Raw genomic sequence first — 12,434 nt, 5'->3', positions numbered from 1 at the left:
GGGATGGGCAAGAAGTGCCAGCCTTGCTGGTGACGCTCACCTAGAATGAATAAAAAAACAGATATCCATCATTTTCACTCACTGAAAGGCCTTCAACACTTGTTCTCATTCTGCACGAGTCTTCTGGTGGCCCCAGCACTTAACTCTTACATTAATGAAGGATCTGGTCAGTCCAACAAGATTACTTCAAATTAATGGTTTTACATTCAGCTCTGAAGATTTATTGACTGTACCATTGTTGTGCTGATCCAGCCACCATGCTGTGTATCATTAAGGTTCATGCCACTAAGGGCAGGTGCAAAATTGATGACCCAGTGAAGAGGAAGAGTATCTCCTTCTTCCTAGTCCTCATTTCCCCCAATTTTCCATGATCCTTATCTATCTTGGCCTGTTTCTACATTTTCCTTTCTCGCTATACCAGAGGAGGGATCTTAATAAAGCTCAGTCTTAATAACCTTACACCAGCTAGAAGGCTTGCGGTCCCTGAAGGACACAAGTGAATCAGTTGGGGGTACCCAGACTTATCTTTAAATTAAATTCAAATTCTTTAACTGTCATGGGGAAATTTGAATTTGTGTTCTGAGTTATTAGCCTAAGCCTCTGGATTACAAGTCCAGGAACATAATTGCAACACCAACAAATACAATTTAGTTCACTACTCAGAGGTGCTAATATTCTCCTTTGGTTGTACCTCCCTGCGAAAAGGGCCTGACATTGACTCGACATTGTCCTCTGGTAAAACTGAACATGTGGGCGATTGTGGGAGGAAGCTAAGTCCCACCACACAGAAGTGTATAATACCTATTATTAATTAAGTAAGAATTCACTTAAGGTTAGGCTCGTTGGATTTAAAACATGTCACTGGTTCTCACAGGATTATGTTTTTGTTTCCCAATTGTTTCAGTTCCCAGGCAGAACAAAGCCATAGTATTTAGTGCGGTTCTGGGCCAGAAAGAAATCGCTGCACAAGAACCACTTAATGAAGGTAAGGTGGCCACTTGATTCTGCTGTTAAAGATCTGAAAGTGGAGGACTTCGGTACTATAGCTTCCTGTCGGCATAATGTCACCACAGGTTTTACTGGTTCGAGAGGGATGCTTGCTGGAACTTTTCACCTGCGTCAAGTGTGCAAGATGGGCAATATCAGATCAGCGGCCCATTATAGGGGCTCAATTTCCTTTCCATCACAACACCACTCTCCCCATTTAAATTGAAAGCTGTGCCCACCGGGGGACAAAGTTAGATTGTGGACAGGCAACCAATGCAGTGCACAGGGTAAGAGGCCTGGGCTTCATTTAAATGGTGCCAGCGAGCTGCAGGTGCCCAATGAGCTTCCTAATAGAGTTCATTGAATTCAGGCTGGTGCTACCCCAAGCTGGCAGCAGGGCCAGTCTGGAGGGGGAAGGGGAGTGGGGCAGGTGGGTGGCAATCACAGGTGGCTAAACCCAGATTATTTTTGTGGGCCTGAGAAGAATAATTAAAACTTGACTTTCTGAAGCTTCTTTTTATAACACTAGTGAAACGTCAAAAAGTGCTCCAACTATTTCTGTCCTAAAACGACAGTCAGAGTGCTGTGTACATCCTAGAACTCCAATTTCCATTTTAAAAGGAGTCCAAAACAGATGGGCACTTCAGTTGCCCAAATGTAGGATCCTGTAAAATGGTAGCAGGTGAAATTTCTAGGTTATAGTGTGGTAAGTCGACCAACCCTACTTTGAAGCCGTTTCTACCCTGTTAACACCAATTTACCAAGTTAAAAATCAACTCCATTGTTTTCATGCCAAAAACATGTTTGCAATCATCCAAAAGAGTTTGACCAAGCAACTGATTCAGCTGCATGTGTTGTATTGAAACACAATGGCTCATCAGTGCTGCATAATGTGTGATAAAAATCAGGCACAGCTCCTCCAGCTCAATCCCTTCCCCACATAAAAGAGATTTGTCACACTTTTCCATGACGGTGGTCCTTGTTTAAAATGCACAACTCTGCGATTTCTCACAAGGTCAACTTTTCCAGAAGTGCCTCCAAATATGAGGGGAACACAATTACTCTGAATTGACTTTATTTGGTAGTCGATCCAACTGACTGGGGTACAAACGTATTGCTCGAGAGTGGCAGGAAGTGTGCCTATGCCAATGAAATCTTAGCCTTTGCAAAGTTACCTGGGAGGTGGCAGTGATGGCCTTCCAAAAGGAGCAGGAGACAATTCAAAGTCAACTTTCTTTTCTAAGATGAACAGTCACTGGACTAGTAATCCAGAGGTCCAGGCTAATGCTCTGGGGACCTGGGTTCAAATCCCACCACAGCAGCTGATAGAATTTAAATTCAATTAATAAATTTGACACATAAAGCTAGTCTCATTAATGGTGACATGACAATTATATCGGTTGTTTTAAAAATTCCATCTGTTTCACTAATGTCCCTTTAGGGAAGGAAATATGTCATCCTTACCCAGTCAGGCCTACATGTAGTTCCAGACTCACAGCAATGTGGTTGACTCTTAACTCATTTCAAGGGCAATTAGGGATGGGCAACAAATGCTGGTCTTGCCTACAATGTCCACACCTCATGAAAGAATAAAGAAGGTCAAGGTTCATAGTGCAAAGCACCGCTAAGATTTAACACAGAAGATTAGGTAAGATGAGAAATAGCAATTAGGTGGCACAAGAGTTGAGGGCACAAAATGGGTGGTGGCAAATTGGCCTGCATTATACACCCTGCACAATTTTCCTTTTCATTCCAAAGTTGAGTTACATCCCCTTGAATTTTAAAGCCTCAAAGATTGTAGGAGGAAAGAAACTGAGGGTGGTCTTGGGTACAAACATATGTTAGAGAAGGAGATTCATTTCTACACAATGGAGATATAGGGAGGAGGGAGAGCCGATAGGATCGGGTATGTGGAGCTCAGAAGAAAAGCAACAGGAAAGTTCAGAGGAACGCTGACCATCGAAGAATCGATAATATAGAGAAGCACTAGAAAGGTTACCTGAGCTGTACTGCTGAGGGGCATCTCTTCACAGTGACAATAAGAGGAACCTCTCAGCAGGTTGACTGTGCAGCATTTCCAGGATGAAAATGTGTGGCACAGGAACCTGAACTAGTGGGAGAAATTTACATGTGAAAGTGAAAAGAAGTCATTTCAACAACCTTTATGAAAAAATCCGATCGTAAAGGACTTTCAGTTAAATAAATATGTCAGCTAGTACTACTTAAATAAGAAAATCTGTGCTTCTTTTTAGATTTTTCCATTGACTGCAGTTTTAATCAAGGAATTTGTGAATGGATACAGGATACAGGGGATGACTTTGACTGGAAAGTTGCTGATCGGCCTAATGGTAATTATTCTTTTTTACTTAAGGTACATCTTATTGGAAAGAAATTTAATTTTTAAGTAAAAACACCACTTTTCAACATGTAGCCAGTTATTTATGTTTTTTACTCATTAGGTCATTGACAAATCTAGAAATTAAGATAAAGGGGCAGTTATTTTATCATCAGATTATACTTCCATTAATTACTGTTTATCCCAGAGAAGCAGATAGATTACTACCTACAATGATACCTTGGTTGATATGTCTTAGAGGTATTGCCAAGACTTAGAGAATCGGCAAAAATCCAGGAGGGAAATGAAGAGGATTTGTTTTACGTTGTTATGATTCAGAAAACATTGCAGGGCTATGCAAGTGATGCAGGTTTATTTATTTTCTTACAATCACTCTCTTGAGCTTCATCCTGTCTTCCCTTCTACCCCTCCCTTCTCCCAGCTCATATGCTATTAAGGAACTCCTCTGTCTTTCCATCCTTTAAAAATGTACTATTTTTTAACACCCAAGTGTGTGTGTGTGTGTGTGTGTGTGTGTATGAGAGACATGATAGAGTGGTGTGTGTGTGTGTGTGTGTATGAGAGACATGATAGAGTGGTGTGTGTGTGTGTGTGTATATGAGAGACATGATAGAGTGGTGTGTGTGTGTGTGTGTGTGTGTATGAGAGACATGATAGAGTGGTGTGTGTGTGTGTGTGTGTATGAGAGACATGACAGAGTGGTGCGTGTGTGTGTGTGTGTGTGTGTGTATGAGAGACATAATAGAGTGGTGTGTGTGTGCGTGTGTGTGTGTGTATGAGAGACATAATAGAGTGGTGTGTGTGTGCGTGTGTGTGTGTGTATGAGAGACATGATAGAGTGGTGCGTGTGTGTGTGTGTGTGTGTGTGTATGAGAGACATGATAGAGTGCTGCGTGTGTGTGAGGTGAATTATCTTGAATTATCTTAGGTTGTCCCCGGCTGCCTTCAACCTTGATGGCAATCTGAGTTATGAGCCTCAGCGTTCAACTAGGTTTCAATAAAGGATAGATGGATTTTTAGAAAACTCTTACTACCCTAGGTTGATTCCCCACATTAACCAATATTATTTTCCACTCACAAGGTATTGGACATTACATGGCAGTCCCAGCATTTGTCGGTCTTAAGAACGAGGTCGGTCACTTGAAGCTTCTCATCGGTGATGTGACTCCGAAGGATTTCTGTTTGACATTTAAGTATCGGCTTGTAGGAGAGAGGGTCGGAAAACTACGTATACTTTCCAATATTGGGGATCCTGCAATCTGGGAGATGAATAAAGATAAAGAGGAAGGCTGGAAGGTTGGAAGTGTCACAGTTGCAGCTAAAAACAGTTCTGAAACCCAGAGAAATGTAAGTCAGTGAGCTACTTTTAATAAGGCAACTAGTTTGAGTCTATGATTGATCAGAGTAATGTGAAAGGGGAATAGGATTCCTGCTGTTTTGGTATATATATATATATATATATATTAAACACACTGTGTAAAATGGTTAGTTAGAACCTATAATCTCAACAATAAAAAGATCTGGGAAATTGTTGAGGTTAAATTAAACACACATGCAACAAAGATAAATCATTAAAGAAATTCAGCAAAATTTGACATCTGACAGTCTGTCACTAGTTTCACAGCACACACATTCCAACCTGTCACACGCTGTGATGTAATTTACATAGCTGGGAGTTACAGAGTGTGACTCACCAATGGTTTTACTTAACTGACCACATTTTGGAAATAAAATCGAAATGCAAGTTTTTTTTCACTTTGTTGAAATGAATAAAAAGACTAGTAATGAACACACGGAAGTCTTTAAATATGGCTTCCTCCCAACCCACAGCCCACAAAATCTGTGGGGAAATAAGTGGTTTTAGTGAGTCTGCATGGCCAAACACATGCATGACATAAAGAAAACCACCTGTTTTCTCTGTAATTAACAACCTGCTAACAAGACCATAGGAACAGTTTTGCAGGATGGATGTTTGAGATGACCGTGTCATTACTTATGGAGAGAACAGGTTTTCTCCTGTTCATCATTGTGAGACATTCCAGCTCCCCCACCCTGTGTGGTTAGGTATAAAAAGCCATTCCAAAGACTGGATTTTAAAAGCTCAGGTGATGGCCAGAAAAATAGTTATTTCTTTGTGAAGTAAGTTTGACTTGTTGTTTGGCAATCACACGAGTCACCAAACATTAGTAAGATGACAAATTATGAAATGCAATTTGCCCCGTGACAATGAGACATTTGGAAGAAAGCAAGTGAGGTAAATGGAGGTTAATAATGCTGAGCAGAGCATTCAGAACCCTCCAGAGGGAGCAGGCAAATACATCAGACTGTCGTTTGAAACTAAGGGTGACAGGCATATATTTTACAGATATTGTTCCTCAGTGGTGGCGTTTCTTAAAGGGCCACTGTCTTTGTGAAAAAGTTTTTATCGAATGTGCTTTTCTGTGCACCAAGCTACTGTAAAGCTACCCTGCCTCACTTTCACCAGGAGAGAATATGATCAAGGGGAAGGGGGTGAAGTCTGGGGCAAGAAGTGTGCCCCAAAGAAAGATGGCTTCCCTCTGAGTCCTGGAAGAGCACACCTCAAATTAAATCTTCTAAAATTACTTGCTGAGCCCCTTTGTGCCCTGAATTCATCTCCTGACAAGCCACAGCTCTCCCACTCAGGCATCCGGCAAATAATATCAGGACCCAAACAGCATGTTTAAACCCCACCGCCCCTCCAACTTCCTTCCTGGGGGTTTCCTGCTCACCAGCTAAAAGCAGTAGGTTAAAATTGGGAAATGGCAGCAACCTGGAGAACGTACTTGACTGGCCTCATATTGAGTGCCCCTACCCAATTTCTGCAAGGCAGCAGGAGTTTAAATTAGGGCTATTGAATTATACACACAGAAGGTGGCCATTTGGCCCATCATGCCTGTGAAGGCTCTTCAAAAGAACTATCCAATTAGTCCCATCTTCCTGCTCTATCTTCATGGATCTGCAGATTTGAAAAGGGCTGATTGGAGTATTTCTGTATCAGTGATGGATACATTTTCAATCAGACCACCATTTTTAAAGGTTTATTTAATTAAAAATCAACATCTGTTGTGGCCAAGGGATGCATTGAGGTAAGTTTTACAATCAATCAGTCATTCCTAGTAAAATATCAAACACAAAAAAGTGATAGAAAGAACAGAGTAGCATAATATACTGATCATCAGTTTAGGGTCTTTGCATTATCAGAGTTTAAAAGTTTAACAGTCATTAGAGTTTGTTCATTGTGCAATGAGATTATGGCATTAAACTATTATTAATTCTGGCTTAAACCTTAAACCATAATCTGTAGTATCCGCACCCTGATTTAAATTTACTCATGGCCAACAGAGCACCAAGGTATGCACCCAAACAATCCACATAGACCAAACCCACATTGACCAACCCACATAGACCAAAACACCCACATTCAATTTCAAATAACCCTCAAGATGTTTACGAATAGTCAAACTATTATATTACTATAATCACCTGGAGTTCTCATCTTCTCCCGCCAAAGCAAGCACCATCTTTGTGTTTTTTTAAATTATTCTTTCTTTATGGGGGTCGCTGGCAAGGTCAGCATTTGTTGCCCATTCCTAATTGCCCTTGAACTGAGTGGCTCTCTAAGTCATTTTAGAAGGCATTTAAAAATCAACCACATTGCTGTGGATCTGGAGTCCCTGGAGTCACATGTAGGCCAGACCAGGTGAGGATGACAGATTTTCCTCCTTAATAAAGAGTATTAGTGAACCAGATGGGTTTCTATAACAATTGATGATAGTTGTCATGGTTACCATTACTAGCTTTCAATTCCAGATTTTATTAATTGAATTTAAACTCCACCAGCTAACATGATGGGATTTAAACCAATATCCCCAGAACATTAGCTTGGGTCTTTGAATTACAAGTCCTGTAACATTACCACTATGCCACTGTCCCCCCCTTTGACAGTAAAGCAAAGGAAATGGGTGTGTAGCTGCATTTGATATTTTCTACAGCAGCAATAATTTAATTTTGCTAATTATGCATTGCAACAAACTAAGTATATATTTGTACAGTAACACACTGTAGTGGGTTTGTATTACTTAAGAAACTGGAACAGCATCATGTCCCCAACCTAGCAACACTATATATCCTATTTACAATTGGGATGCAAAAGTAAGTGCTTGTTTTTTTTAAATGTAACCCCATATTTAGTCAGCACATTTGGACTCGACATTTAAATGGAGATGAGGTGGGTTTGGAAAGGCTGAATCAGCTGAAAAGGCCGCAAGGCCAGGATTGCAGAGGTCTTCTACATCTTAACGGCAGAGCCTCATTCATATATTGCGGGGCCACCTCCCAAGCAGCAGCCAGGACAACCTTGCCAGTGTGCAGGATGGATCACCAGCTGCAGGGGGCTGTAGCCAAGGACTCTTGGGAATGGCCCACACCAGCAGGAAGGGAGCATTGCCTCTCATTGATGAACGGGAGGGGCACAATCAGGGTTGATGCGAGGGTTGATAATCCAGGTTTGGAGAGGCCGAGAGGTTCCTTGTGAGGCTTGCTGGGGAGAGCACTCCTGGTCTCCTGAACCACAAGGAGTGTTAAAAGAGCCACTTATTTTGGAGAGCCAGCAAGTGCCTGAGTTTCCAGAGCTTGAGCCCCCCCCCCCCCCCCCCACTTCATTTACTATTAAATTTAAGTTACAGTGCTGATGTTGTCATCAGGCCCTGACTTTGGTATGTTCATTAGGCCACTCCCTGCCTTTTATGGGAACCTTGCCCATGGCCTGGTTTCATTTGAGAAGTTACAGAGCTGGCAAAGGGGTCAGTTTGAGGTTGCTCGCTCTGTATATTTTTGCTCCTTGTCCTTCTGCCACCCAGCAGAGTGGGGAAGTATTTAAAAGCAATGTTATAGATTGCACAGAAGCACAGTGTGTTGAACCACTAAGTTGCAGAACAGTAAATGGCATGTTCACTCCTACAATTTCTCACTTGCCCATTCTTGATCTTAGTTATGTGATCAACGGGGAGTCATTGAGCCAAGCACTTTGTTCATGGATACAGTGATATAGGCAAAAATCAAAGGGGATTATTTTATTCATTCTTGGGATGTTAGCGTCCCTGTTAAGACCAGCATTTATTGCCCATCCTTAGTTGCCCTGGGAAGGTGATGGTGGGTCTTTTTGTGAACTCTGTGAACTGCTGCAGTCTGTGTTTGTAGCAGCTTGACACAACTAAATAGTTTGCTGGGCCACTTCTAAAGGACACTAGTGAGCCAGTCGCATTTTTATGACAGGTTCACAGTCTCTATGGACACTAGCTTTTTTTTTCCATTTTCAATTTTTTCAAAACTAATTTCAAATTCTGCACTGCCCTGGTGTGCTGGCCTCTAGTCTGATGTCTGGACTACTTGTCCAGTAACATAACCAGACAACCACAATGTTTTGAGTATGTTTTCTGAATGGCAATTGCAAGAATATTTTTCTCGCTGTGACCCTGCTTGCTGAGCTACATGAAACTAGAAGCCAAGGAAGCACTGGTTAGAAACCGTAAAGTGTCACCCTCATGGAAAAGAATACAGTTGACTGAAGCAGCCAGACTAGTCCAGGACTGACAACAATGGAGTGAATTCTTTCAGCCCCATTGATGTCGCTGAACTGCTATAGGAGAATTTAGTATTAAATGTAGTAATAACAAAAGCACTATATGAACTGTTAGTTGTTAGTGTGAGTTATTTCTGGTCATGCATAGACGTTCCAAAAAGAGAGATCAAACACACAGCATTACAGGGAAACCATTTGCTATTATCATTTATCACTTTTACATTTGAATTTCTGCTTCTGCTTTTTAAATTATTTTGTAGATTGTCTTTGAAGCAGAGCGAGGAAAGGGCAGACTTGGAGAGATTGGATTGGACAATGTTATTCTGACCTCTGGACCCTGCCAAGAAGAGGCCTCAGAGAATGATAACTGAGAGACATATATGAAATTTAAAACTCCTGAATTCTTTGGCCTGCAAACATGTGTGAGCACTAAAACTTACTTCAGAAAAGACTGCTCATTGGCATGGAAAATATGACATCTTTACACAGTGAAGTATTCTTATTCTGGTGCCTACAGTTGCTGCCATTGCAAGATTCTTACACTCACGGTTTTGATATTAACTATTCCAAGCATCTTGTGGCATGTTTCTTATCTGTACAATTGTAATGCTGCTGTATCAGCATAGCCAAGGTGCTGTGTGTGTCAGCTGTACACTCTCTTAATGATCTTTAAACTAACTACTCACTTGCCTCTTCTTTTACTTGGCCCATTGCACATCCAGTTTGCCAACTGGATTTTTACTGTCATGGGTCATTGACAACAGTATTTTGCCCAATGCTATATTATATGCTAACCAAGTAATGTGATTAAGCACAAGGCTTTTGTAAATGTAAATGTATTAAAAAAATAATCTATGATATTTGAAAAGTAACAATGGCCCAGATTTTCCGGTCCCACCAGCAGCGGAAAGCATCTCGTGCGGAACTGGAAAATTTGGAGAGCAGCAAAAAGTCCATTGACTTTGGGCGGGAATTTCCAGTCCCACTGCCCAATGTAATTTTAAACCTGACGCAGCCTTTACCTTCAGGGCTTGAAGTCATTTACTTTAGTTTTTAATGGAGCAGTGGTTCCTAGATCCTTCCCTATAATGACTGGGAAAAGTTCAATTCCTGGATTCTACAGGAAGGAAAGGGGTGGGGGGGTGGGGTTTGTTGGGAAGGGTTCAGCAAAGACCTTCATGACAGATCTGCAACGCCACACCCACCCCCGAATTTTCCCCATCACTTCAGGGGTGTCCACAAATGGGAGGAGGTTGGCCAACATCTGCAGTGGATGCAGTCCCAGCATATCCATTTAAAGGGGGGGCATTCCAGGTCCTCTTGCCTCAATTTCCTTTTCCAATGACCAAAGGATGCCCATTCCAATGACACCTCAAGAAGTTGGCTATGTGTTTGTGCCTGAGACCCCTTGAGTCAGACGGTCTGAGATACTTTGGCAGGATGGTGAAGATGGCCAAAAAGTAGGATTCAGCTTTGATTTCAGGTGCCCACAAAATCTTTGGGATGTGGAGCCTTCTGTCTATTGCTCTCTAAAAGCTGGCAGTGAAGTCCTCAAGACTGGCACACGGATAGTCAGAGACATTTCAGGGCCAATGCACGTCATGGTGGGAAAATACAAGATCTTTAGAAAATCGGTCTGAAAAGATAACTTTAATATGATGGTTAAATCATTATCTGTGCCTTTATTACTCCAGTATTCTGTACCAATGAGGAACTTTGATACTGATATTTTGTATTATTTCTTGTGTATTTGTACAACATTTTGCAATAAAATTTCTCTTTATAGATAAACGCCTTTTTCTGGAACTGACTTCTGCAAGTTTTTAAAAATTATATCCCAGCGAAAAGCTTCAAGTTACTCAGGTCATGAGAGGGTAAATGACAGGCCAGCACCTCACACCCACTTGAGTTGGATGGGATCCAGTTGTTCTTAGTCAACGTGTTAAGTCTAAGAGCGTTCCATCCAGACCCCTAATTGCTTCATCAAGGTCTCGGTTCCCAACCTTGCCTAAATAATATAAAACTCTCCATCTCACAGTTGAACAACTCAGTTCACCAAATTGCACACAACCAGAGAAATTACTGATGAAGTCTATGTGATCAAGCAATTTTTACATGAGTATTGCTGAAAAAAGAGACATTTTCATCCCAAATCAAATGGAAAGAGGTATTTGTTGAGTTGTAACTCGTCTAGTCCCAACTATCCAGCCACAAACCAGCATTTACTGAAAAGGCTGAATCATTGAAAGCGCGCCGAGCTAATCAAGCGCATGCATATAGCAGGATTCCGAATGACCTGTCTGATTTTCACATGCATCATGAATGTCTTACGGCGCTGCGAGGCCTTAAGACCAACCCGAACATAAGCATCAATAAGCCTGACAAAGGGATGGGGATAGTCATCCTTAACAAGCGTGGCTATATCAACAAAATGCATGCCATTCTTAATGACAGTTCCAAATTCATATCCATCGGACCTGCCGCTGAAACATGACCAAACTGCCTTGCTCGAAAGTAAGCTTAAAAAAACGCTCGCTGGACTTGTGTAAGGGCGATGAGCTGCCATGTGATATATATTAACAAGGTTTGTCCCCAAGGTTCGCTGTGTCCACGTATATATGGACTGCCCTATCTTATCCATGAGCAGTTCTGCACTGCATGAATTGGCCAAATGGATGGTTAATTATTACAACCAGTTTTGAGCAAGTTTTCCAGATACATGGTGAAGAACTCTTTCACATTTGCGAAGGCCATATGGGACTTGCATATCAACAGCAATGCTTTGTCCATGTGCTTATTTGACATTTCTAGCCAATTCACCAATGTTCCACTTCAGGGAGCTCTATATATTTGCGCTGCAGCACTAGACCCACCACCATTGCATGATTCAGCATACATTGAACTTATGAACTCAGCAACTTGCGCAGTTGAGTTCAGTTTTAACAACATCACGTATGCCCAGATGGATGCTGTTGCCATGGGATCGCCTCTAGGCGCAGCTCTCGTAAACATCTTTGTTGGGTTCCATGAAAAACGTCTCTTCGATGGAATGACACCTAACCTCCTACCCCTCACATACTCCCAATATGTGGATGATACGTTTGCTATATTTAAAACTGCAGCTGCATATAATCATTTCCTTACATGTCTTAATGGGCTTCACCCTACATTCAATTCACCTTTGAAATGGAGCAGTCAATGAACTTTCTTTCCTTGACGTACTAGTTGAGAATCTGCTGGGGGTTCTCTAACAGTCTGCTGCAACCCTACATTCACGGGTCAATATATGCATTGGGATTCTTAGAGTTCCATGTGCCATAAGATTGGTCTTATTGGAAATCACGTAAATAGGGCCCAAGCCATTTGGTCATCATGCAAGCTTGATGCCAAAATAGGGCACATCAAACACATCTGGCAGGATATTGTCAATCTTGATTAGATCGTTTCACACTGTAAATCATGCAAACTTTTCAACAGGCCTAAAACTGT

At 41.6% G+C, this 12,434-nt stretch overlaps 1 protein-coding gene across 1 annotated transcript in view; it reads left to right on the top strand.

Moving 5' to 3' along the window:
• Positions 1–10,065, top strand: part of egfl6 (EGF-like-domain, multiple 6) — a 425,554-nt gene extending 415,489 nt beyond the window's left edge. Inside the window, exons 10-13 of the mRNA XM_041210637.1 lie at positions 905–985; positions 3,240–3,335; positions 4,425–4,690; positions 9,206–10,065. Of these exons, the coding sequence (XP_041066571.1) occupies positions 905–985; positions 3,240–3,335; positions 4,425–4,690; positions 9,206–9,316 (554 nt within the window). The 3' untranslated portion in view covers positions 9,317–10,065. The remainder of the gene's footprint in view (positions 1–904; positions 986–3,239; positions 3,336–4,424; positions 4,691–9,205) is intronic.
• The last annotated feature ends 2,369 nt before the right edge of the window (positions 10,066–12,434 follow it).

This window comes from Carcharodon carcharias, chromosome 18 (genome assembly GCF_017639515.1).
Source record: "Carcharodon carcharias isolate sCarCar2 chromosome 18, sCarCar2.pri, whole genome shotgun sequence".
Taxonomy (NCBI): Eukaryota; Metazoa; Chordata; class Chondrichthyes; order Lamniformes; family Lamnidae; genus Carcharodon; species Carcharodon carcharias.
Note: the sequence above shows the minus strand (reverse complement) of the source record. Positions and strands in the feature narration are given on the sequence as shown.